This window comes from Bufo bufo, chromosome 3 (assembly GCF_905171765.1).
Source record: "Bufo bufo chromosome 3, aBufBuf1.1, whole genome shotgun sequence".
NCBI lineage: Eukaryota > Metazoa > Chordata > Amphibia > Anura > Bufonidae > Bufo > Bufo bufo.
Genome location: NC_053391.1, coordinates 225,424,817 through 225,450,713, shown reverse-complemented (window position 1 = coordinate 225,450,713; position 25,897 = coordinate 225,424,817). Strand labels below are relative to the sequence as shown.

At 44.0% G+C, this 25,897-nt stretch overlaps 1 protein-coding gene across 12 annotated transcripts in view; it reads right to left on the bottom strand.

Annotated features, from left to right (window-relative positions):
* The window catches only part of PLEKHA6 (pleckstrin homology domain containing A6), a 128,993-nt gene that overhangs the window by 16,285 nt on the left and 86,811 nt on the right, over positions 1 to 25,897 (bottom strand). For 6 of the 12 annotated variants that reach the window (XM_040424001.1, XM_040423993.1, XM_040423995.1 and 3 more), the window contains exons 9-18: positions 25,161 to 25,647; positions 21,977 to 22,081; positions 21,587 to 21,673; positions 6,900 to 6,968; positions 6,735 to 6,815; positions 5,210 to 5,359; positions 4,137 to 4,232; positions 3,944 to 4,055; positions 3,079 to 3,218; positions 1,189 to 1,326 (exon numbers count right to left, since the gene is read on the bottom strand). In XM_040424001.1, coding sequence (XP_040279935.1) covers positions 1,189 to 1,326; positions 3,079 to 3,218; positions 3,944 to 4,055; positions 4,137 to 4,232; positions 5,210 to 5,359; positions 6,735 to 6,815; positions 6,900 to 6,968; positions 21,587 to 21,673; positions 21,977 to 22,081; positions 25,161 to 25,647 — 1,465 coding nt within the window. The remainder of the gene's footprint in view (positions 1 to 1,188; positions 1,327 to 3,078; positions 3,219 to 3,943; positions 4,056 to 4,136; positions 4,233 to 5,209; positions 5,360 to 6,734; positions 6,816 to 6,899; positions 6,969 to 21,586; positions 21,674 to 21,976; positions 22,082 to 25,160; positions 25,648 to 25,897) is intronic. The other 6 variants (XM_040423997.1, XM_040424004.1, XM_040423996.1 and 3 more) reach the window with 4 other exon arrangements.

The window sequence follows — 25,897 nt, the reverse complement described above, 5'->3', positions numbered from 1 at the left end:
CTGGGACAATACAGTTAGGGGGTTAACATATTTAACTAGACCCAATTTCCAAAACTGGACTGAGTGATGTAGAAATGCAAAAATATTTTGCCCAAATAATCCCACAAAGTCTCAAAAGCTCTATTTTGTGACATTTTAAAGCCAGAATTCTTGAGAACAGGGCAAGATAAATCTTGGACAGGATTAGTAAACCTAGTCCATTATGTACTTTTATATTTTTTACCATTTTAGACACAGACATTGCCTGCTAGCATCTTATACCTGCTATTGTATGGATAACTTTAGAGTGTCATTAAAAAATTAAGAGGAACACTTTGAAAAACCATGTGCATAATTTTACTTGCATATTTTACTCACCTGAAGAATATATATATCGAAGAACACAAAAGTCACTTAAAGAGGACCTGTCACCACTCCTGACATGTCGTAATATCTATATGAATTCCATGTATAATATCAATCACGGAGCGTCTATTCTTATGGTTCTATGTTGTGCCATTCCTTTATTATTTTTGCTAGAAGTTATGAGTGAATTGCTAGCAGTCTGCAGTAAGGATACAGAGGGGTGGTAACAAGTTGGGGGTGTGTACCTGCACAGACTGACAATGGCAGCACTGATTGGATAGAGTGAGTCTCTGCAGGTACACACCTCCAACTTGTTAACACCCTTCTGTACCCTTACTACAGACTGCTAGTAATTCATGCATAACTTCCAGCAGGAATAATAAAGGAATGGCACAACATAGAGCCATAAGAATAGATGCTCCAGAATTGTTATAACACGGGGAATGTATAAGGCTATTAAAACAGGCATGTCAAGTGGTGTTTTTAAAGAGGACCTGTCACCTCTCCTCATATGCCTGCTTTAATAAATCATTTTATTCCCCATGAAATAACGATTCTGGAGCATCTTTTTATATAACTCTATACCACCCAGTTTCTCTATTATTTCTACTAGAGGTTTCTGGAGGAATTACCAACTGAATTTGACCTGCTGTGAGTGTGTGTCTGCATAGTCTGTGACTGGACAATGCCAGACTGTGCAGGGACACTAATTAGTAACAGCCACTTGCCAATTAGTTCATACAATTCTAGTAGGTCCTAGACAGGTCCTCTTTATAGGTGAAGGGTCCTTTATGTATTAAGACAACCCCTCCCTTTTGTTTTCCCTTTATTCCCTCTAGTTACCTCACTGTGTGGCCAGCAGGGAGAGATAGGGTAAGGCCAAGGCTGGAAGCGGCCCTCCCCCGGGGGTGGAGGGACAGCTGGAGGAGAATCCAGGGGAGTGTACGAAAGAGGGAGAGGGGGCCGAGGGGGGCCCGAGTCCTGAGCAGAGAGGAAGCCAGAAAGCATTAGCAGCAAGGGATGAATAGGGAAATCATAGGGTAAAAAGAGCGGGAATTATAGATACAAAGTAAAAAAAAAAACGAATTAAAAAAATGTATAAATCTTAGGAAATCGATTTACTGGTAAACAGGTTTTAAAAATGAATAAGCAATAGCAAAAATAAAGAAATAAATATGGGTTGAAAAAATGAGGGGGGAAAATTCAATCACATATAATAAGAATAATTATATTTTAAATGGCATGCAACTGTTCAAGGACATGACAACATGAGGTGGCAATAGCAATGTTATGCTGTGTAGTAAAAAGGACTGTCTAGCCTTATGTAAGGAAGTTATGAAACTTACTCATATAATTTGTGCTACAACTGTTATTATGGGGTTATCCAAAGTCTAAAATATCACCCCCAATGCCCAGGCCCCTCAAATACATTATACTCATCTGCTCCTTGGCACCGCGTCACTCCAGATCCCTGCACGGCCACTGCTTCATCTCCCCGTCACGCGGATCAAAACATCCGGTGACCCCGGATGTTTTGATCCGTGTGACGGGGAGATGAAGCAGTGGCCGTGCAGGGATCTGAAGTGACGCAGTTGCCAGGGAGCAGCCAATAGCAGGCTGCGACAGGGACGAGCCTCCCTATCAGCAGCGGCCATGCAAAGATCCACAGCGACACGAATGCCAGGGAGCAGGTAAGTATAATGTATATAAGGGGCCTGGGCTTTGGGGGGTTATTTTAGACTTTGGATAACCCATGTAAGACTACTATTTGTCATTTGATGAGCAGCTGGCACTGTTACAATGTGCCAATATAGATAAGAATTCAGCCTGAAGAAAACAGGAGATCTATGCTGCTGCTCTGTGTAACCAATCAGGACGAGGCGAGAATGAGTTTTCAGACTCTCAATAAATGTTTCTATTCAATGATGAAAGCACAGATCTTAAAAAGATTAAATATAAGGTACACTAGAGAGATAACTGCAAGAGTCTTGAACTACCTTTAATTTTCATTACAGATATCAATCAAACATATTTGCATCTGGGAAGAAAAGGGTTTTGATAAATTAAGGTGCATTTACACGCCTAGATGATTGTTGGGAATGAAGCGTTCCTTCCAGACAGTCGGCTGCTCACTCAATGGAGGTGAAGTGCTGAAGTTACATGCAGCGATCACCTCCACAGTATGAGGACGAAGAATCACTTTTGCTATCGCTCTTTCCTCATAGAGCTGTATTGTTTCTGCAAAGCAGATTGCTGTTTAGAAAGCACAATCTGCTGCCCAGAAATGATAAGTTAGGTGCCTGCATGAACAACAGGATCACTTGATGAACGAGCAAAACGCTCATTTATCAGGTGATCGTCAGCACCTTTACACGGGCAGATTATCGGGAATGAGTGTTCGCAGAAATGTTCGTTCCCAATATTCTGCCCGAATATCTACTCGTGTAAATCCACCTTTAGTTTCTGCTTTGCTTTTCTAAAAGCATTAGTAATGAAATAGTTTATATAGATATGGATATTCTGTGTATAGATTATAGTCTGAATTCTTCAGCTAAGTGATCCAATCTGATTTGGAAACAAATTATTGAAATAGGGTTATCAAGAAGTATATAACATTGAAAAAAGTGAAAAGGATCTCAGCGTACTGCCCTCTGGTGTCGATGCCCATGAACAGCAGAAAGTCCATCTCCTAAATTGCTTGCAAGTTTGTAAACTAATAAGAAAACCACTTACTTCACTTGTAGTATGCTTGGTAGGTGATCCCTGAGATCCTGAGATGAGGGAAAATGGGCTGAGGGGGCTGGTGAGACTGGCAGAGCTCAATGGGCTTGCTGGACTATTAGAGGTGAATGTTGTTGAAGGCCCTGCAGCTACTATAAGAGAGAACACAAGTCAATGATGGAAAAAACAAGGAACATACAAATAAATGTATGTAAGTTAAACAGATAAAAGACTGGCAATGTCCTGTTTTTATCATTCAGACAATATTATGGACGTGCCAGTTATTAGGGAACATGAAAAAATTACCGTTTACCAATAAAGACTTGCAGTAGGCTCACCTCTGTACTTTATAATAAGAAGTCCCCATAAATTACTGGCTTGTATTATTATAGCTCATATATGAGGGATCAGCAGCTAAAAACCCAATCTCCGCACCACCAAAGCTCTGGGCTGCCAATGCAAGACTTCATGTTGGCGATTTCCCAACTAATCCTTTCAGATGATTTCTGCTGACCTATCTGAGAGAGTATGTATAGAGGGAGAGGAGCTGAGCAATGCGATACGTAGGTTTATATGATCTGGAGCCGAGAAAATCCTGACAGGACTCCTAGGAGAGACAGTGAGAGTCCTGATTGCCCTGCCCACACAGGATGATTGACAGCTCCTGCTGTATCAGTGTGCATATAGAAGGCTGGAAAGTAAGCAGGACTCTCAACATCTCTCCTAGGAGTCCGGTCAGGATTTCCCACTACAGGAATCCTACTCCCTTTAGCATACCCTGCTCTCAGATAGAAGACATCTGATTGTTATAAATAGGATCCATCCATTTAGTGGATTATTAACATGTCCTCTATAAACAGTTGGAACACAATCTCACCTCTGTGTTTGGCCGTGTCTGTCCCCCTGGAGGGGTTATTTTTCCTTAGGCCTTCCATTACATCTTGAATCCTCCAGATTTCCCTTTGAATGTGTCTATTCATTAATTCGTTCTGAAAGATTGGAATACAAGCCATGAATGTGTTGCTATGACTGGTATTGCTCGTTTTTCCAGAGAAATGAGTACTTCTTACCTGTATGTTAAGGTTCAGCTGCTCCCACAAAGCATCATGTAAAGCAGAGACCTCCGCCTCCAGCACCTCGTACTCCATGCTGCTATTGTTTAATGCCTAGAGTACATGAAGGCTCATTAGACCATACTAAAAGAAACCCCTGACATGATATTACAAATTGTAAATGCACACTCAAGTCTACTTTGATAAGCCGAGGCCTCATGCACACAGCCATAGTGCAGCCGTTTCATGCAATTTGCGGTCCCCAATGCACGAGCAACATCCGTGCTGCGGCCGGGACGGATCGAGACCCATTCAACTAGAATGGGTCCGTGATCCGTCCACACCGTAAAAAAACAGAACATGTTCTATTTTTTGCGGTGCGGAGGCACGGACAGAAACACCACGGAAGCACTCCGTAGTTGCATCCGTGGGCTTCCGATCTGTGCTTCCGTTCCGCACCGCATTTCCTGGTGAATGGCTCCGCATCCGTGATGCAGGGTCCACACAGCCGGTGCCAGTGTATTGCGGACCCGCCGTATGCGGGCCGCAATGCGGCCACGGCCGGGCAACAGCCGTGTGCATGAGGCCTAACATGCATGATTTTCCCTTTTAATTACTGGACGGTAAAATGCAATTATGCAAGTTGCTCTGAAGGACATATTATTAATGTTGCCCTTGTCATTCTGGTAATAATCAGTGTCATAACAAGATAATTGACTTTTTCCACTGCATTTGAGTGGCAGAGAAGTTTGATTCCCATGTACTATTTAAATCCGCAATGTGGACCAAACATGCCCAATGTAGTCTATGGGACCATGAAAACCACTGACAGAACACAAAAGGCATCCGTGTTCTGTCAGTGGTTTTCACTGATCATTGATAGGAGGTGCTCTGGAAATCCCTTTTCAGCCTAGCAGTGCACATGGAATATGGATGTCACTCGGAGGGCAGAAAAACTGACACACGGACCAACAAAGGACCCTTTCATGGAGATTGTCAAGGATGAAATGCTGAGTACAAGTACATGTGAATCAGGACAAAGAATGCTGTTTTATTCTGAGTTAATTTACGTTTTGTGTTATGTGCCTTACCGTGGTGGCCTGTGAGAGCTCCACACGGATACTGATCAGCTGGTTCTGGAGGGATTCCTTCCGATGCAGTAACTTTTCTGGAAACGCTGTCTGATTGCCAAACATCTCCATCTCCTGGTGAGTTCCCATAAGTGCACTCTCGAGGCTCTCCTGGATAGGTGGGCAAGCAGTCAGTCACAAGAGAGTTTGCAGTTGCAAATTATTTTTTGCTCATTCTGGATGACACTAGCAGCAATCCTATATTCCCACTAATAATATGTTACTAACAATGATCTATTGTTCCACCCACACATTTATACTGCTATATTTACTGTGAAGTCTCTGCCAAGGTTAAATGGAGAATACTTCTATATATAGATATAAATAATGTGATGTATAAATGGCCCAATTTGCACCTTTTTACGCTTTTATTTATTCATTCTTCACTATTCATCCTGTATGACTATTGTAGAAGATAAACCTTGTGGAGAATGTTTTGCCTCTAGATTAGTGTTATATGTTGATAAAGGGGTTCTGCACTTTGTTTAAACTGATTATCTATCCTCTGGATAGATCATCAGCATCTGATTGGCGGGGGTCCGACCCCTGGGAACCCGCCGATCAGCTGTTTGAAAAGGCAGCAGCGGTCGAGGAGCACCGCGGCCTTCTCACCGTTTACCGCAGGCCCAGTGATGTTACGACTAGTATCAATGGCCTGGGCGGGGCTAAGCTCCATTAAAGTGAACAGAGCTTAGTCATGCCCAGGCCAGTTGATACTAGTCGTGACGTCACTGGGCCTGCGGTAAACAGTGAGAAGGCCGCGGCGCTCCTTCCTTTAAATGTGAAGGATTGCTTTGCCCAAAAAAATAAAAATTAACCCTAAATCTTATTGAGTGGGTGATCTGTCATTAGACATGAAGTGACAGGGGCATCTGATAGATGCTCCCAAACCATTTCCAGGCGGTGCTCCAATTTCTGAAATGACTAACAATTTAAGAAAATTCAAAGTTTTCAAGAGTTTTTATAGTATCCTCACAGATGCTGCTCTCAGGACCCTGTAACACAGCTCCATGCTGGAGCAGTATATTTTGCATCGAGGTTGAGGTGCGATCACATTTTTGCCGTAGAAAGTACATCTGAATGTAAACTTAGGGTTACGTTTACATGTCGCAGATTTCCTATGGCAAAATTCAACTTGTGTTTTCAAGAGGTTTCGTGGTGGACAGTTGGATTTCAGCTGTGAATGTGCAGTTTGATGCGTTTCAGATCTTCACACGGATTAGTCTCAATCAATAGGCTGATCTGTGGCCTCTCTGTCTGGAATCCGCAAAAATAATAAACATGATCATTCTTCTGGCACGTTGTTTTTCTTTCTGTGGCACAGACACAAAGCTGACTAGGTTGATTTGGAGCATGTGAACAGGGTTTCAAAAACCCATTAATAGGCACTGGAGGCAGCATGGTAACAGATCTAATGAGGGTTTTGGAGCAGAATCCTGGACATGTAAACAGGCCCTGAATACGTGTAGTTCTTTTTTTCTCTTACCTTCTCGGCTCGGAGCTGCTGCACTAGCCGGTCCTGCTCCCTCACCACCTTATGTTGCTCACACAGCCTACCCAGGAGTTTCTAGTAGAAAGAAACGTAATGTCCTTATAACACAACTTACAGATAGATAAAATATGACAACATAAAAGCTTCACATTCACTTACATCTGTGTCCTGCTCATTGAACTGGTAGCTCTGCAGAGCTTCTCTGTATGGATCCGCATAAGGAGAGACCTACACGAGAAAACCCAATAAAATGATCTGTCATTAACAGCACATGACAAATATGGGATCAGATAAGTATATGTAAAGAAGTTTTAGCATGGACTTCAGTAACTTAGTGACCTGCACTGCTGAACCATATTTTCGGGAGAATGAAAGCCTCAGTAGACTGGGCCATATATGACACTTAAGGCTAACTAATTCATAAAAATAATAAGATAAGGTCACAGGTGGATTTATGGTTGAACTGGAGAATGAATTAATTATCTATGAGAACTGACACTATGGAGGTTGCTCTTTTCCATTGCCCTAATCCCTTCTATGAGCATATTCTCCTCATGTAAATAATGGTGGTGTGACACTCATGTAGATGACACCTCTATTTGCCATAAACAGCTTGTAGCAACAAATGTGCATATTTTTATAGCTTAAGTTATTTATACTGGCAGATGGTGGGACCTCAGGTCATTGGCATTCACTGAATGGTGGGGAGTTGACTAAGCAATCCCGTAATCTCAATGTATCGTATCTCATGTGGAGATGGGAATGGGTTGGAGATGGGAACGCTCAAGTGTTCTCTTACTTGCATGAAGATCTGTGCTCTGGGGGAGGAGTGTACCATGTTATTCACCATGCTGATCAAAGTCTCACTCTCACTCATCTGCAGCGGGTGGTGGGGGAAACAGAGGGTGAAGAAGAATTCCAGTCATTGCATTCACTCTGACAATATATGAGCCATCCACTGTGTTCTACACTACTTTACACACTGGTTTGTATCCAAGACTGAAACACAACGTCAGCAAAGAAGTATCTGCATATGTACGTCGCCCTCTGGAGGCAGAAGCCATGAGTCAGGGTACCCGGCACGTCAACTTAGTATAATTAAATGGGTTGACGACTGAAATGAGTCAGGGTATCCGGCACGTCAACTTATTAAAAATCAGATGGGTTGACAACTGAACTACCGGGGGACATTTATTAGGACTAGGGTTTTACATGGTAGTCCTAATCTATCCCCCGCTGGCATTAGATGCCCCACAATTATTCAGCGCCTGATTCCTAATAATTGTGGAGCATCTGTGCCCAAAAGGGAGCCGGTGTAGATCTCAGGTGTAATCTACTGGCGTGGATTAGAATAAGTGTGCCAGGACACCTATGTCCAGCCCTGCACTGCCCACTCCCACGTTTTGGTAAACTGGTGAGCAGGAAGCAACCGCCCAAAATAGTCTCAAGATTTTACACAAGCAGGACGTGTGGCAAATTTTGCTAATTTTAGATGCCAGTTTACTGATGTACAGGGGTTGATAAATATCCCCCCACTAGGGGGATTGTTTCCAATTGTTTCTAGTAGTTGACACATTTTATTCAAAGTCAGTGGTCCACACTAATGTGGAGGTTGCACGGGCACATGTTGTGCTGCCAAAAACTCCAGCATTGCCATGCTACTCGTACTGTACATATCAGCGTAATGAAAGTAAATGCAGTCACATTGTGACACACGACCCAACAGTCACTGTAAATCCAGTATATTTGTATTTCTTCTGACTTTTGGGTTGCAGTCAAGGCAACTTGCCATCACTAGGGCAATGCTTGAAGAAACTGTCATAGCCAATAACAGTGTGGCTAACTACAGTGTTAGGTTGCGTTCATATCGGCGTTGTGTTTTACACATTTACACAAAAATTGTAAAAATGTGATCCATTTTAATCACAGTTTGTTTAAATAGGTTACTTTGGGCATCAGTTGTGCTCAGTTTGTGTCCTATCAGGTCTCAGTTGCTCTTGACTGGAGAAAAAGTCCTGTCTGCTTTCTCCTATCAAAAGTAACCAAAACCTAAGGGAACTACACACATTGAGCACAACAGATGATCAAAATCGCTCCATTTTTATTTATTTTTTTTCAATTTTCCTGTTCCTCTGATGAAACACAAATACGGAAAACACAACGCTGCAGTGAACTCAGCCTGATCCAGGTTTTATTCAGTTTGGTAAATTGGCAAATGATGTATAACAGCACAAGGATCTCCTGATCTTCTATGGGGCTCCTAACCTAAGCAGAATCTACTCTTGTCCCTTATCAGTAACATTAGTGGAATTGTCTAGGTAAGAAACCTCCCCCTATTAGGAAATTCTAAGTTAATAGTTTGGCTATTAAATGAGGATTCTGAAGAGAAAATTACAGAGAAGATAGATACAAAGTGCACGTCTCATTGCACCTTCAATAGCTGTCGGCCGAACATCCGTTCTGCCGACAGCTATCTCTACCAACTCCCACATAAATGTTCGGTTCAAACAAATGTGCGTTTTCAATAGAGACAGAGGAGAAAGCTGCTGTCATACACCTCTGGCAGCAGCTTGCCTCCTGGGAGAACAAATGGATCGGGCGCTCAGTCCTTCTTTCCTCCAACAAATGGATCGGGCGCTCAATCCTTCTTTCCTCCAACATCATCTGTCGTGTGTCAGGAGGCCCCCATCCATGTTGGACTGTCGGCCACTCCTCAGGGTAGGCCATCAAAATCTGATTGGTGGGGGACAGCGTCACCGATCCCTTCTAACAAAACAAATGGTCCTATTTATATATTTTTTTTTAGTAAGCAATAAATAGGAGATTGGTGAAATGTGATCTCACTTAGTTGGCGAATTATATTTCTTGGCTGTACCATTGGTATAAAAAGTTTGTGTACTTTTAGAAGTCAATTCAGATGTATCCTCCAGTTTTATGCTGATAGCTGGTACAGAAACTCCTACGTGACCTCCTCTAACCTTGTCATTTGACTATTCTGGATTGACTGACATCTTTTATCGATTCATGCATTATTTTCATCTGGTATCTTTTACATGCAGGATTTATTTGGTGGTCTTTTCATTCATATTTGCTTGTTTGCTCTGAAGATATACATATGCTTTCAAGCAGGGACACATAGTTACAAGGGCTACCGATTCACACATAGTACATGAGGGAAGGAAGGTCAGACACTGTGTCACAGGGAAACCCATACAATGTAGGGGGGGGGGTATGGATGTAGCTTTGTGGCTTCCTACCTGCTGATCCAAAAAATCAAGATGCCTCTGTAATTGAAGGTCTAACATTTCATCCTGTGTGGAAGGGGAAGCAGCGGCAGGAGACAAACACAGGGTTAAAAGAGCAAAGCAGAGCAAAAGCTGGGCTGGGAGCCTCCAACCCTACATTTACTTATTCATAAAGTGCTACAAAGCAAGGCTGCAGAAATGAATGCGAATAGCGCTAAAGCAGGGAAGGAAAGATGACATGCCATGCAGCACCTATGGCAATTCGTACTCCACAGTCACACTGCATGGTAAATAGTACACGCAACACGTACATGCAATACATAGTGAGACCACTAAACACTGAAGATGCTACACCCCAGGACACATGCTACACACATGTATGGCACATTTTGAATTAATTTGATATACTGTACAAACAACTATAATATTCCTAACCTATGTATATAAGTACTGTGGTATTTTTATTTAAAGTTTTCCATCTTTAGGGGACTTTTGGGAAGACCCCCCACGTGGCTAGATTTGTGGAATGAAGCATACTTGCTTGCCCCAGGCGACTGGGTTCCAGCTCCTTCGATCCACCGCCACTGCTGCAGCACTCCCTACATGTTAACATCCGGTCTGATGGCCGCTGCAGCCAATCAATGGGTCACATGTCTGCAGCAGCCAACTGTCACAGCCAGACAGCTGAGAAGCGCTCACAGGAGCTTCTCAGATCCTCCTCCTTGAATTTCTTTGTTTTGGTTTAGTTTCTCATCTTGTTAGTCTATCTCAGCTGTCATGCAGTCAGACTGATCGCTACCCTTTAAGTTCCTCCCCATAATGCAGTAGTGTGCGGCTGATACAACTTCCTGGAGTGTGTGTGCATGCTGTTCCCAGTTCCCAGTCCTCAGTCGTCTGCAGATAAGTGCTGTTTATGTATTTATGTTTTTGTCTTTTCTGGATCCAGGTGACCCTGACTCCCTCCGTGTCAATGTAGGGAGCCGGTGGTCGTGTCCCTTCACTATTGTAGGGTCTTCAGGTAATAGATAGCCGAGGAACGTGGATATGCGGCCATCCACCTTTGGGGTGTTCGCATAGGCTGAGCAGTGAGGGAGAGCGGCAGGTCTATTGCAGGGGTCTCCCTTTGTTCCTTAGTTGTGGATCCAGAGAGACATTGTTTATATGGTTTTGTCTTGTTTCCTGTACACCATCCGTGACATTATCAGCCGCCAAAACCGTCTCAAGCATGGATCCGGTTTCACTTTTGGCTGAACGCCTCCAGGGTCTTTCATTGGAGGTAGCTGATCTCCGTAGGATTTTTTCTCAGTTTCAAGTGACCGGTTCAGCTTGCGTTCATGGAGTTTGTGCTGAGCCCAAGGTCTCGCTCCCGGATACGTTCTCTGGGGGTAGTGAGAATTTTGTGCGTTTTAAAGAGGCTTGCAAACTCCATTTTCGCCTTCTTCCCCATTCTTCTGGTGATGAAGAACGGAGGGTGGGGATCATTGTATCGCTGCTCAGGGGTAACGCTCAGTCTTGGGCCTTTTCGCTACCGGAGGGGGCACGGCCCCTCCGCTCAGTGGATGAATTCTTTTTAGCCCTGGGTCAGATATATGATGATCCGGATCGTATTGCTCTGGCTGAGTCTAGACTACGTCTGTTATGCCAGGGTAAACAATCCGCAGAGATATACTGCTCCGAATTTCGGAGATGGGCAGCTGATACTGGTTGGAATGATGCTGCACTCCGAAGTCAATTTTGCCATGGTCTTTTAGAGGGATTGAAAGATGCATTTTCCTTTCATGAGAGGCCTATCTCCTTGGACTCTGCTATGTCTCAGGCCGTTCGTATTGACAGGGGTCTTAGAGAGAGACGAGAGATCTCTCCTTCCTGTCCTACTCAGTCTCGGAACAGTGCAGCGGTCTCATTCTGTGCGCAGGAGTCTCAGTCGCTGTCAGCCCCTTCTGAGCAGAAGCCCATGCAGCTGGGGTTGATTGCCTCTGACAATAGAAGATTCAGCCCGCATGGGAGGGTTTGTTTTTGTTGTGGAGGTATAAATCATTTGGCAAATGTTTGTCCCTCAAGGAGATTCAGGCAGTTTTCTGGGAGTAATAAAGAGACAAAAAGGAAAAAATCTTTTAAAAATGTTCTGTCTGTTACTATTGGCAGGGTTGAGGCGGAAATTGAAGATTGTAGTTCCCGTTTTGTCCTGCCTGCTAGGGTGGCGCTAGAGAGCAAGAGCATTTTTTGTGAGATTTTTGTGGATAGTGGAGCAGCTGTCAACCTCATTGATAATCAATTTGCAATAACTCATGGTTTCCAGGTATGTACTTTGGGAAGGGATATTCCTGTTTTTGCTATTGATTCAGCTCCACTTTCTCAGAAATCATTAAAGGGCATAGTTCACAATATCCGTTTAATTGTGAGTGATGCTCATGTTGAGGATGTGTCATGTTTCGTCCTTAGCGGTTTGCCTACTCCTCTAGTGTTGGGGCTACCCTGGCTCACTAAACATAACCCCACCATTGATTGGCAAGCGAGGCAAATAAATGGTTGGAGTGACTTTTGCAGAGAGAATTGCCTCATAACATCTGTTTCTGAGGTTTCTACTAAGACTGTACCACCTTTCCTCTCTGAATTTTTGGATGTCTTCTCTGAGAGTGGAGTTCAGGGTTTGCCTCCGCACAGGGAGTATGATTGCCCTATTAATCTCATCCCAGGCGCCAAGCTGCCTAAATCTCGTTTATACAATCTCTCCCAACCTGAGAGGGTCGCTATGCGGGCTTATATCTCTGAGAGTTTGAGAAAAGGACACATACGACCCTCGAAGTCACCTGTTGCCGCTGGTTTTTTCTTTGTTAAGAAAAAAGATGGTTCTTTAAGACCTTGTCTGGATTTCAGGGAGCTGAACAGTATCACTATTCGTGATCCTTATCCGCTTCCTCTGATCCCGGACCTGTTTAACCAGGTTGTTGGGGCTAAAGTCTTTTCCAAATTAGACCTAAGAGGGGCATACAACCTGGTTAGGGTCAGAGAAGGAGACGAATGGAAGACGGCTTTCAATACCCCTGAGGGCCATTTTGAGAATTTGGTTATGCCTTTTGGTTTGATGAATGCCCCAGCCGTTTTTCAGCATTTCGTCAACAGCATTTTTTATCATTTAATGGGAAAATTTGTATTAGTGTATTTGGATGACATTTTGATTTTTTCTCCTGATTTCAAGACTCATAAGGAACACTTACGTCAGGTCTTGCTCATTCTGCGGGAGAATAAATTATATGCGAAACTGGAAAAATGTGTGTTTGCGGTTCCAGAAATCCAATTTCTGGGGTTTCTTGTCTCCGCTTCTGGTTTTCGCATGGACCCCAAGAAGGTCCGCGCTGTGCTTGAGTGGAAGCTTCCTGAGAACCAGAAGGCGCTGATGCGTTTTTTGGGCTTTGCCAATTATTACAGGAAATTTATTTTGAATTATTCCTCTGTTGTTAAACCACTCACTGATATGACCAGAAAGGGGGTAGATTTTTCTTCCTGGTCGGTAGAGGCGCGTAAGGCCTTTTCTAATATCAAGGAGAGTTTTGCTTCCGCTCCCATCCTAGTACAACCTGATATTTCGTTACCCTTCATAGTTGAGGTTGATGCTTCTGAGGTAGGGGTGGGTGCGGTCTTGTCTCAGGGTTCTTCTCCTGCCAAATGGCAACCGTGTGCCTTTTTCTCAAAGAAACTCTCCTCCGCAGAGAGAAATTATGATGTGGGAGATAGGGAATTGTTGGCCATCAAGTTGGCTTTTGAGGAATGGCGCCATTGGCTAGAGGGAGCCAGACACCCTATTACCGTGTTTACTGACCATAAAAATCTGGCCTATTTGGAGTCAGTCAAGCGTCTGAACCCGAGACAGGCCAGATGGTCTTTGTTCTTTTCAAGGTTTAATTTTGTTGTTACGTTCCGCCCTGGGGTTAAGAATGTGAAGGCAGATGCCCTGTCACGTTGTTTTCCAGGAGGTGGGAATTTTGAAGACCCGGGTCCCATTTTGGCTGAAGGTGTGGTGGTCTCTGCTCTTTTTCCTGAATTGGAGGCAGAGGTGCAGGCAGCCCAGTCAGAAGCTCCTGATCTTTGTCCTCCTGGGAGGTTGTTTGTGCCTCTCGCTTTGAGACACAAGATTTTTAAAGAACACCACGACACGGTCCTTGCTGGGCACCCGGGGGCAAGAGCCACACTGGATCTCATCGCTCGGAGATTCTGGTGGCCTGCGCTTCGTAAGTCGGTTGAGGGTTTTGTGGCAGCTTGCGAGACTTGCGCTCGTGCCAAGGTCCCTCATTCACGGCCATCAGGTCCTCTCCTTCCTTTGCCCATTCCTTCCCGTCCTTGGACACATCTGTCTATGGACTTCATAACGGACTTGCCTCGTTCCTCGGGGAAGTCTGTGATTCTGGTGGTGGTGGACCGTTTTAGCAAAATGGTGCATTTTATCCCTTTCCCTGGTTTGCCCAATGCTAAGACGCTGGCGCAGGCATTTATTGACCACATTGTCAAATTGCATGGGATTCCTTCAGACATAGTCTCTGATAGGGGCACGCAGTTTGTTTCCAGATTCTGGAAGGCTTTCTGTTCTCGCTTGGGGGTTCGGTTGTCATTCTCTTCTGCTTTCCATCCGCAGTCGAATGGCCAGACAGAGCGCGTCAATCAGAATCTGGAGACATATCTGCGCTGTTTTGTGGCAGAGAATCAGGAGGATTGGTGTTCTTTTTTGTCCCTTGCTGAGTTTGCTTTAAATAACCGTCGTCAGGAGTCCTCTGATAAGTCACCATTTTTTGGTGCATATGGGTTCCATCCGCAGTTTGGGACTTTCTCGGGAGAGGGCTCTTCTGGTTTGCCTGATGAGGACAGATTCTCCTCGTCTTTGTCATCTATTTGGCAAAAGATTCAGGATAATCTAAAGAGCATGAGTGAGAGATATAAGCGTGTGGCGGATAAGAGACGTGTGCCTGGTCCGGACCTGAATGTTGGTGATCTGGTGTGGTTGTCTACCAAGAATATCAAATTGAAGGTTCCCTCCTGGAAGTTGGGTCCTAGGTTTATTGGGCCTTACAAGATCCTGTCTGTCATCAATCCTGTTGCCTACCGTCTTGATCTTCCTCAGACTTGGAAGATCCATAATGTTTTTCATAAGTCCTTATTGAAACCTTATGTTCAACCTATTGTACCCTCGCCTTTGCCTCCTCCTCCGATTATGGTTGATGGAAATCTTGAATTTCAGGTCTCTAGGATTGTGGATTCTCGTCTTGTCCGCGGTTCCCTCCAGTACCTCGTTCATTGGGAGGGTTATGGTCCTGAGGAGAGTATGTGGGTCCCAGTGACGGACATTAAGGCCTCTCGTCTCATCAGGGCTTTCCATAGGTCCCATCCTGAGAAGGTGGGCCCTGAGTGTCCGGAGTCCACTCCTAGAGGGAGGGGTACTGTCACAGCCAGACAGCTGAGAAGCGCTCACAGGAGCTTCTCAGATCCTCCTCCTTGAATTTCTTTGTTTTGGTTTAGTTTCTCATCTCGTTAGTCTATCTCAGCTGTCATGCAGTCAGACTGATCGCTACCCTTTAAGTTCCTCCCCATAATGCAGTAGTGTGCGGCTGATACAACTTCCTGGAGTGTGTGTGCATGCTGTTCCCAGTTCCCAGTTCCCAGTCCTCAGTCGTCTGCAGATAAGTGCTGTTTATGTATTTATGTTTTTGTCTTTTCTGGATCCAGGTGACCCTGACTCCCTCCGTGTCAGTGTAGGGAGCCGGTGGTCGTGTCCCTTCACTATTGTAGGGTCTTCAGGTAATAGATAGCCGAGGAACGTGGATATGCGGCCATCCACCTTTGGGGTGTTCGCATAGGCTGAGCAGTGAGGGAGAGCGGCAGGTCTATTGCAGGGGTCTCCCTTTGTTCCTTAGTTGTGGATCCAGAGAGACATTGTTTATATGGTTTTGTCTTGTTTCCTGTATACCATCCGTGACACCATCAAACTCGAATGATGCAGTGGGGAGCAGAGTGTTGCAGCCACAGCAGAGGAGCCAGAGCCCAGCAGCAGGGAGCAGGTAAGTGTGCTTCCCTCCAGAGGTCCAGCCATGTAGAGGTTGGGGGTCTGTCCGATAGGCCCTGAAGATGGAAAACTCCTTTAATATATACAATTTGAAGGTCACACACTTGACTACTATTTAAACTGCTTTTCCTCAGTCCCAGCTTCCCAGTTTAATGATATACCATATTTCCCAAGATCATGCCTCCAGCTATGCAAAGATTAAGGGTACAGTCCATGTAACATAAACTCTGTGGATTGTCCACAGCAGACTTGGATGCCGAAAACCCGCAGCGTAGCAACAAAGTGGATGAGACCTAAATAATCTGTGACATAAGAAAATATATTGGCACAAAGACAACTATCAGCCAAATCAGTATTGCTGTAGAGAGATCTGAAGTCAGTTTTCAGCAGCATCCCAAAGGAATGGTACCTTATCAAGTATGTGCCCATGGGAGATCCATTTATCTTCAGCAAATTTAACATTAATGGATACTGAATATCTACTAAGTATGAAGAAGCTATAAGGCAGGTTATTGTTATTTATAACCGAAAGGAATTTTATAGTTTTACATAAGCTCTTTTACATAAGACTAACCCTCCCAAATACTGCCGTCTGCACTGCACTATAGTCAATGCGACTAAATAGGAAAAGAAGCATCCACATCCGGTCAGGAGCCGGGAGGAAAAGACCGCAGCCTGTGTCAGTGTAGCAGAGGCATCGGGGAGTGAGGGACAGGCAAGTACTATCTAAAAGATCTTCCTTCCACAGGTTAGCACCCGTCACTAACTAGACTAAATGCTCAGAGAATCCCTTTAAGACTAGACAGCCCCATTAAAGGGATATTCCCATCTATGACATTGGATTGTGGCGAAAGGTGGCCTGGATTACAGAATCAGACAAGTATGTTGTACTACGCTTTTTTCCGTAACTTTCATAGAAGTAAATGGGAGCTCCAGAAACCGTATAGTATAGCATGCTATGCTGTCTCCATAGCTGCTAGTACAGATACTGGGTAGTGTGCTACCACGATGCATTGTATGCTCTAATACTATTTTACCTATATGGGAGTTATGGAAATAGCCCACTCAGCCCATTTCGTAACCCAGTCACCTCTGATCACTGTGTACGATGGGTATCCCAAAGGTGTATTGAAAATGCACCTTTAACTTGGTAGCTATGCAATGCTTCCATTGGCCATTATGTTGTATGAATATCTATAAAAGGTGTCCACATATCTTCAATAGCTGTGAGCCAAGCAGCATTCTCTCCAAACTCCCCCATACACATACACTCTTGTTTCAGCTGGGCTCATATGTGATTATGATGGGGAGAGAGGGGAAAGACACCAATGTCATGCACCTCTGCCGCCATCTTATCTCCCAAAGAACAAAAGGATCAGGTGTTAAAATTCAAAGATCCTTAACCTTCTCTCCCCCAACAAATGAAGAGTCAAGCTCTCCCCACACATAGAGGTCCTGGCAAAAGGATAATGGGGTCATTTATTAATACCCCTTTCAGCTAGCTAGCGGTGGATGTGCCGAATTTATGTAGAGGCGCCGGCCTCTAAACAACTTCGGCGTATCCAAAGCCTGTCTAAATCTACACCAGCTCCTTTGCTGGCGTAGACTTAGACCATTTTTTACCTCTAAAACAGGCACCCCCTTTTTTCAGACCTGGTGTGAGCAGGGAAAAGTTGCAGATTGTGGTGCAAAGGTTCTTTGAGTGGCATATATCTGTTAGTAAATGACCCCCAATGTGTATAGGTGCTTTAAAGGGAACCTGTCATCAACTTCATGCTGACCTCACTGAGGGAAGCATAAAATAGTGACAGAAATGCTGATGTCAGCGCTGTGTCACTCTTGAGCTAAAAGTAAGTGGTTGCTGAGAACCAGCTTTAAAATTATTAAAGCCCAGGCCTTGAAAAGAGTCAAATCTACCTGAGAAGAATACTGGTTATACATAATCTCCTGCTCTCTCACCATCTGCTGATGATTGGCAGTTCTCTCCTAGACAGAAAGGGAGAAAACTAGGTAGAAGACTGTCAGCCATCAGCAGGTGGGCAGGAATTCATGAATAACCAGGACCCCTCTTCTCCGGTGGCCGGGACTCTTTTCCAGGCCCTCGTCTGCAATGATTGTGATGTTGGTTCTCGGCAACAACTTACTTTTAACTTATAAATGACAGACCTCTGAAATCAACTCACCTGTCTACTTTATTCTGCCGTTAGTATGGGCAGCACAAAGTTGATGACAGGTTCCCTTTAAGGCAGCCACCCACTGCTTCTTCAAAATTCTCTTGAATTTGGCTGAGCATCTTTAATCACACTGAGCCCCCTCTACAAAAGAGACGACGCGCAGGTAATCTTGAAGAGGATGTAGTGTTTGCAAGACCACAGCTACCTCTTCAACAAGCTGATCTGATACTGATGACCTGTCCTGACCATAGATCAGCAGTATTTTAGGCACTGCACAACCCCTTTAGGACACCGTTGAGATGTAATGGTTCTACTTTGTCAGTAGTTTTTCCATCCAAATACAAGCACCCTCCCCCGAGGCTTATATCCTTTAGTTTAACCTCCCATGCGGCAGTAAATCAAGAGCTTTTAGAAATTCTAAGTAGACTGCATCCTTCCAGCCGAGGGCATGATGCTGTGTGAACCATGAAGTATTTTCATGCACAATTACAACTTACTGGTTGTCATCATGGTCAGAACCTACTCTATAAGGATAGAAAGATGTGTAGACAGAAGTCATAGTCACTCAGGCCTAGCAGTCATCACAGCATACAGGAAATAGAGGCATAAGGCTTCATTCACACATTCATTTTCAATGGGGCCGGAATGTGCTGTCCGCATCCGCATTTGCGGATCCGCACTTCCGTTCCGCAAAAAAATAGAACATGTCCTATTCTTGTCCGCAATTGCAGACAAGAAAAGGCATTTTCTAGGAGAGTGACGGCGATGTGTGGTCCGCAAAAAAGCCTTGATGGGCAAAGCTTGTGTTTTTTGTCTGCATAGAGAACCTGTCCACAAGATGGCCACTGATTGAGGGTCACGTGACCAGACACATAACACAGTCTGCTCAGTTCAAGCACACTGCATCTGCACTAAACTCCCAACTCACTGTAAAATACAGAGTTAGTTTCCTGGTCACATGACCCTCCATTTTATGAACGGGATCTCTTTGTGGATTATAGAAAATGGCACAGAATATCAACAAAGGCTATATTAGTGCCATATAGTTATCAAAAACATATTGATCAACAATAGTCAGAAAGTGACCAGCCCCTTTAATAACTATGTATAATGATGCCCATTGCAGGCAGATCTGGAAGAACTGTGTAAGACTGTGGGTAGTATTTTAATATTTAAATGGGTTATCCAAGACTTAAAAAGACTTTAGAGTGTGGCCGACCTGCAGTGTAGTTCATACTTACCTAGTGCCCATGTGACCACTGCAGCCAATCACTGGCCGCAGCGGTGACCTGTCACCCATGTGGCACGTCACTGGGTCACATGCTGCACGGGTGACAGGTCAATGCTGCGACTAGTGATTGGCTGAAGTGGTCATGTGGTGCCCATCAACAGTATGTTGATGCCAGAGCATTGCAGAGATGGTCAGAGAGCAATTGAGTTGGTACCCAGCGACAGGGACCAAGTATGAACCTCCCCACAGGTTGTCCACTCTCTGAAGTCTAGGATAACCCCTTTTATTAAAGAGCGCCTATCACTCTCCGTGCTTACCCGTTTTAGTAAATATGTGCATTGCTCATGAAATAGTAATTCTGCATCTTGTCTTCTTTAAAGGGAATGTGTCATCAGAAAATGACCAATTGTTTAAATCGTGTTTTTATCTTAACCCTTCAGGACTTGTTTTCGTTTTTCACACCCTGCCTTCCCGGAGCCATAACTTCTTTATTTTTCCATTCACATAGGGGCTGGCTTTTTGCAGGACAAGTTGTACTTTTTAAATGGCACCATTTAATATTACATATGATGTAGTGGGAAAAAAAATTCCAACTGGGGTGTAAATATAATTCTGCCACAGTTTTATGGGTTTGGTTTTTACAGCATTTCTGATGCAGTAAATCTGACCTGTTCAGTTTTTGTCAGCGAGGAAGCTGTCTTACATTTAGAATCAGCGGTGGATACGCTGAAGTTATGTAGAGGCCGCCACTTCTTCAGAACTCCAGCCGATCCATGGCCAGGGCAGGGGCTTAATAAATGTGCCCCTTTATGTGTTTGAATCACCAAGAGAAAGTAGAAACCAATTGCAACTATTTTACAGCAACTTCATGTTTTTAAAACTATGAATTTTTTTTACCTATTTACTCCTAATAATGCTAAAATGAGAAAAAAGGCAATGTTTCCTTAAAGATTTTAAAACATGACAACCACAGCTATTAAACCAGAAGCTACTATATATTGTGTCTGGCCATTAAGGCCCAAAATATCCCCTTCTGTACAGGCTAGGTGCACTTTGCAACCATTTTACTATAAAAATAAAAAAAGGTTTGCAAATAGTCCTTATACAAAAAAGTCTACCATTCCATTCCTACAGCTCCTAAACAGTCCTATGTGTGGTCATGGCAAGGACTATAAACAAGCCATATGTAGGCTGATCCATGTATCACTTCCTTTTGAGCTGTCGACTGAGCACTCATTCTGCTGACAGCTATCTTTCCAGATCATCCCATACGTATGCATGCTCTGCTTGGCCAAGCATGCATATGTAGTGAATGGAGAGGCAAGAAAGCTGCTGTCAGACTCTTGTAGCGGCTTATTTCCCCAGTAACAAAAGGATTGGGAAATTGAATCAAACTTGCCCAATCCTTATATTCCCTGAAATCGGGGGAGATGTGGGAGGCCACCATACACATTAGATGTCAGCTGGACCCTCTGAAATAAGTTATGTTTGGCTGATACACATCTAATATGTATGGCCAGCGTTAGAGGAGTGGAGTAATATATGACTGCAGGATCAGACTGCACAGAGTTTGTAGTCTGTAACTACAGAGACTCATAGGTCTGCATATGAGCTGTAGGATATTTTAATGAAGTCTATTTGCAGAGCAGCTTAAGGGTTGTGTGAAGTTAGAAAACTATTCCCTATGAGCAGGACACCGATAGACATTCTCCGGCTGTCACACTGAGAATAAATGGTGCAGTAGCAACAACCTGCCCCTCCATTCATATGGGTATGCAAGGCCCCCTTCTCATGACTGGTGGGGTCCCAGTGGTCAGACCTCCACCTATCAGAAGCGATCAGATGAGGAGTAGAGGTTGACTACATACTGTATATGACTAACCTTCTGAGGTCAATAACTAATCTAACTTTATGTCGCACAGAAGCTGTACAAAAGACTTGCAACTTATTATTTCTAATATTCCGCAATTTTACATGGACGTAATAGCAAAAAAATAATAAAAAATCAAGGGAGGAGAGATGCTGCTGGAACAGAGACGTAACAAGGACAGGACAAATACACAGAAAATGTTCGGAAGAGACAAGGGGTCCACAGTGCACACTTCTATCCAAAGAACTAACTTGTTTCTGCCTTCATTTCTTACCATTTTGTCATGAAGAGGAGGGGACGATGGATAGCTGTACGAGTATATTCCAGCAGGTCCTGGTCGCCGGTCTCCCAAATAGTCATACTGAGGAAAGAGATAGAAATCTTGAGATGTACATAAACCCTGTAGACACAGTAATGTTTGCTATAGCTCTGTCCCACTATGTTACATCTATTCTGGATGAGGAGAGGAGAGATGTATGTCTGAATTTACACACCATCTGTGGTGCATGTTTGGTATACCGTATACCTCAGGGAAATTTCCCAATGTATAAGCCAATCTGCCCACAGGTGTGTGCCTTAAAGGGGTTGTCCAGCTTTTTGGACTTTAACTTTCGATGGCAGCGTGTTGTACCAGTTGGAAAATAAATAAATAAATCACACTTACCTGCCCTCCACCAATCTGGCTCCCTTCAGTGGTCTTCCGGTCCCCATCCTGCAAACTTGAGGGACATTCGGAGTCACGTTTGGTCAATGGCTGACCAGAAGACTGCTGAACAGAAGTACAGGAACAAAGCGGCGGGAAGCAGGTGAGTATGATTTCTTCAACCATTAAAAAGAGGCTGTTATTGATGGTTTAAAAAGTCCAAAAAGCTGGACAACTACTTTAACCCCTTTAGGTTGAGGTCAATTTTCATTTTTGTATTTTGTTTTCTGGATTTAGGACTTTAAGGCTACGTCTACACGACGACAATAAGTCGCACGACAGATAGGGCACAACTACACTGCAACATTTGTAGCGCAACATTTTGTTGCACTAATGTCGCGCGACAATTTTTAGAATGGCAGTCTATGGTGTCGCACTGCAATATGCAACATGCTGCGACTGCGACGCAACAGTCGCTGAAAAATCCATCTCGAATGGATTTTCTGCGACTGTTGCGTCGCAGACGCAGCATGTTGCATGTTGCAGTGCAACACCATAGACTGCCATTCTAAAAATTGTCGCGCGACATTAGTGCAACAAAATGTTGCGCGACAAATGTCGTCGTGTAGACGTAGCCTTAGGGCCTATCCCCAGGACAGGCCGTCAATATCAGACTGGTGTGGGTCCACCTCTCAGCCAATCAGCGGCCTCTCCGCTGTTTCTATGGGTCCGTCTACCTGCACCCTGTCTACTTACTAGCGGCTTTGCAAGATCTAATCCTCAAAGGAAATCAAATGCGCTGCAGATTTTAAGATCCACAACGTGTTCATTATTATTATTCAGCATCACAGAGTTACAGTGTGGCTCATTCATATACAGATCTGAGGGCCAATCTGTATCTATCACAGACACCATGTTACAGATTTCATATATCATATCAGTCTAAATAAAAGTCTTCTCATGGACTGATCCTGAATTACAGCCTGTATTATAGTAGAAAGCTGCATTAGGGCTCATGAACACGACCGTGGTTTGGGTCCGCATCAGATCCACATTTATTGCGGATAGAATGCGGACTCATTCATCAAAATGGGACCGCAAAAGATGCGGACAACACACCAGTGTGCTGCCCGCATCCGTAAGTCCGCAAAAAATAGAACATGTCCTATTCTTGTCCGTTTTGCGGACAAACAAAGGGCATTTCTGCAGCAGAAAAAAAAACATGGCGGCATTCACTTGGCTGGGATCCATGTTTTGGAGATCTGCGATTTGTGGACCGCAAAACACTTGCGGCCATGTGCATGAGCCCTTACATATGGTAGTTCTGCAGCCTTCTGACCTGCAATCTCCCGACATTCCCCACAACTCATAGTATGTACATAACATAAAAGTACATTTGGAATGATTCCCAATAGTTAAACACTATGATAATGCCAATAGATCATGCACACTGTATTACGGATCTGTATCAATCCCTTTTTTTTTTTTTTCACTGCATGGCAGTGCATTTAAAGTGACTCGCCAGTTAATGGTTAATTCTAGAAATGTGCTAAAATCAGCACTATAATCAACTTACTACTAGGCTGGAACAAGAGCATTTGTGCTGCTGTCCCCTTCACTGCTGCACGTGCCCCTTGTGCCGACAGTCGGCTCCTGTGTAAACATAATGATCCTTCCCCAGACATGGCCGCTGATGGAGAGGAACATTACTAGACCTGTCTATCAGTGTCCTCCATAGAGTAAAACTGTGCATGGGCTGGGTAACTAGTTGAGGTAACAGTGGAGGCCGGTTTCCCTCCATCAGCAGCCAGGTCTGGAAAAGGATCCTTATGTTTACACAGAAGACGCCTGCCAGCAATGAAAGGGACAGCAGCGCAGATGCTCTGGTTCCAGCCTAGTAGTAAGATGAATATGGTGCTCACTTAGCACATTTCTAAAACTAATCAGAAACTGGCCAATCCCTTTAAAATGGTTATATTCAAATTTTGGCATTTTGGGCTTTTTTATACACGTCTTTTTTATGCGCATTGTGTTAGTTCCAATATGCAGCATGTTCAATGGATCAATATGGGTACCACTTTCAGCTCATAGAAGTAAATGGGTTGAATTTGAATGGAACCGGCGGTCCTATCAGTGACTGGTAGCTCTTTCTGTATACACAATCACTGATAGGACCGCCTCGCTGACTTCAAAGCCCAGAAAAAGCAGGACATTAAATGAATAAATTACAAGTTATTGAGGGACATGGCATGAGATGCGCTCCATTTATGAAGAGGCAGATGACTCTTAATAAATTAGTCACCTCTCTGCCCTGTCATGCGCCAGAAACTGAAGTCTACGCCAGCGAGAGGCCAGCATAGACTGCACCTAAAAATGACACCAGTTTCTGGCTAAAGTTATAGAAAATCTGGTGGGCTATACAAAGCCCCACCCCTCTGCTAAGCCATGTCCGCTTTTCTCAGCACTTCAGTAAAGTGCCGAGAATCAGAAAAATTCTAAAATTATGGTGCACATATGGCGTGTGCTATAATTTGCAACTTTTTTATGCTATTGTGGCAGATTGTAAATGTCCCTATTATCATTTCCCATAAAGCTATAGATCAATTTGCTCAGCTCTTCCTGCTCTGCTCAGATACCAGATTCCCTTTAAAAAGGCATGCTCCACATTTACATAGCTGATGTGTCCATTTCTTTCATTTTTACAATCCCTTTTTCTGCCACATTACATAACAGCAACAAGTTAAAAGGATTTTCGCGATTTTAATACCGATCACCTGCCCTCTGGAAAAGGTCATCAGTATCTGATCAGTGGGGGTCCGACACCAAAACTGTTTGAGAAGGCACCAGCACTCCTTTGAGCACCACGGCCTTCTCCCTGCTTACCAAGCACAGCGCCATACATGTGATAGTGGCTGTGGTTGATATCGCGCTCAGCCCCATTCACTTCTATGGGGCTGAGTTGTGCCTAGGCCACGTGACCGCTTAAGGTGACGTCACTGGCCTGAGGATAGGTCAAAAGTATTAAAATCTCGAAAAACCCTTTTAATCCATTAACAAAAAATGAATAAATACTGATGAATAATCGATACCAAAAAAAATTAAAAAAAATGGTAAAAAAAAACAATCCATTTTGCACATCCATATTTGATCCGTGTTTTCATACACAAGTGTGAATTATCCCTAACTTAAATGCTGACATACTCACTTTAGGAGAGCTAATTGAGCGCCTCATGGTGTATGCAGCTGGATCTCCAAAGCTTTCATCCCGACTCATGCTTTCAAAGCGTGCACTTGGGGACCGCACAGGAGAGTAGACCCTTGGACGAGTACTGTAAGCTCCCTGACTAGGAGATCGTGGTACTGAACGAGAACGAGGCTGCATGGAAAGGCGTCTGAGAGATCCACAAGCAGCATCCACCTCATTGTAGTATAAAGCTGGTCGAGGGCCCCACAATTCTGCTGGGCGTCCATAAACACCAGGCTCCTTCCAGTCCCGAGGCTGATAAGGTATTCCATTGCGAAGAGCCTGATGCTTTTCCTCTAAAGCCCATTGTGGGAAAGCTGACATGGAGCAAATGCTGTCTGGTCGTGATCCCGCAGGACTGAAATACTGATAGCCATCAGAATACTGAGATGCGTACTGAGGATAGTAATCAGGCATGCGGTGTGATCCTGGGAAGTATCTGCTGGGGCTGTGATAAAATAGAACGTGTATTGATTGGACGTAATTTCATACAGCACACACAAAATATATATAAAACAGTAACAATAATGTTGCCGGCCTCCAGTGATGCAAATGTAATACACTTACATATGAATACAACACTTCACAACCCGTCTTCTCTAATGTGCCAATGTGATATTTTATCAGTCTAGTTTCTTACTATATATACTGCCAGAGATCATCAGATTACTCTCCTAGAGGTGCAGCATTGCAGACCA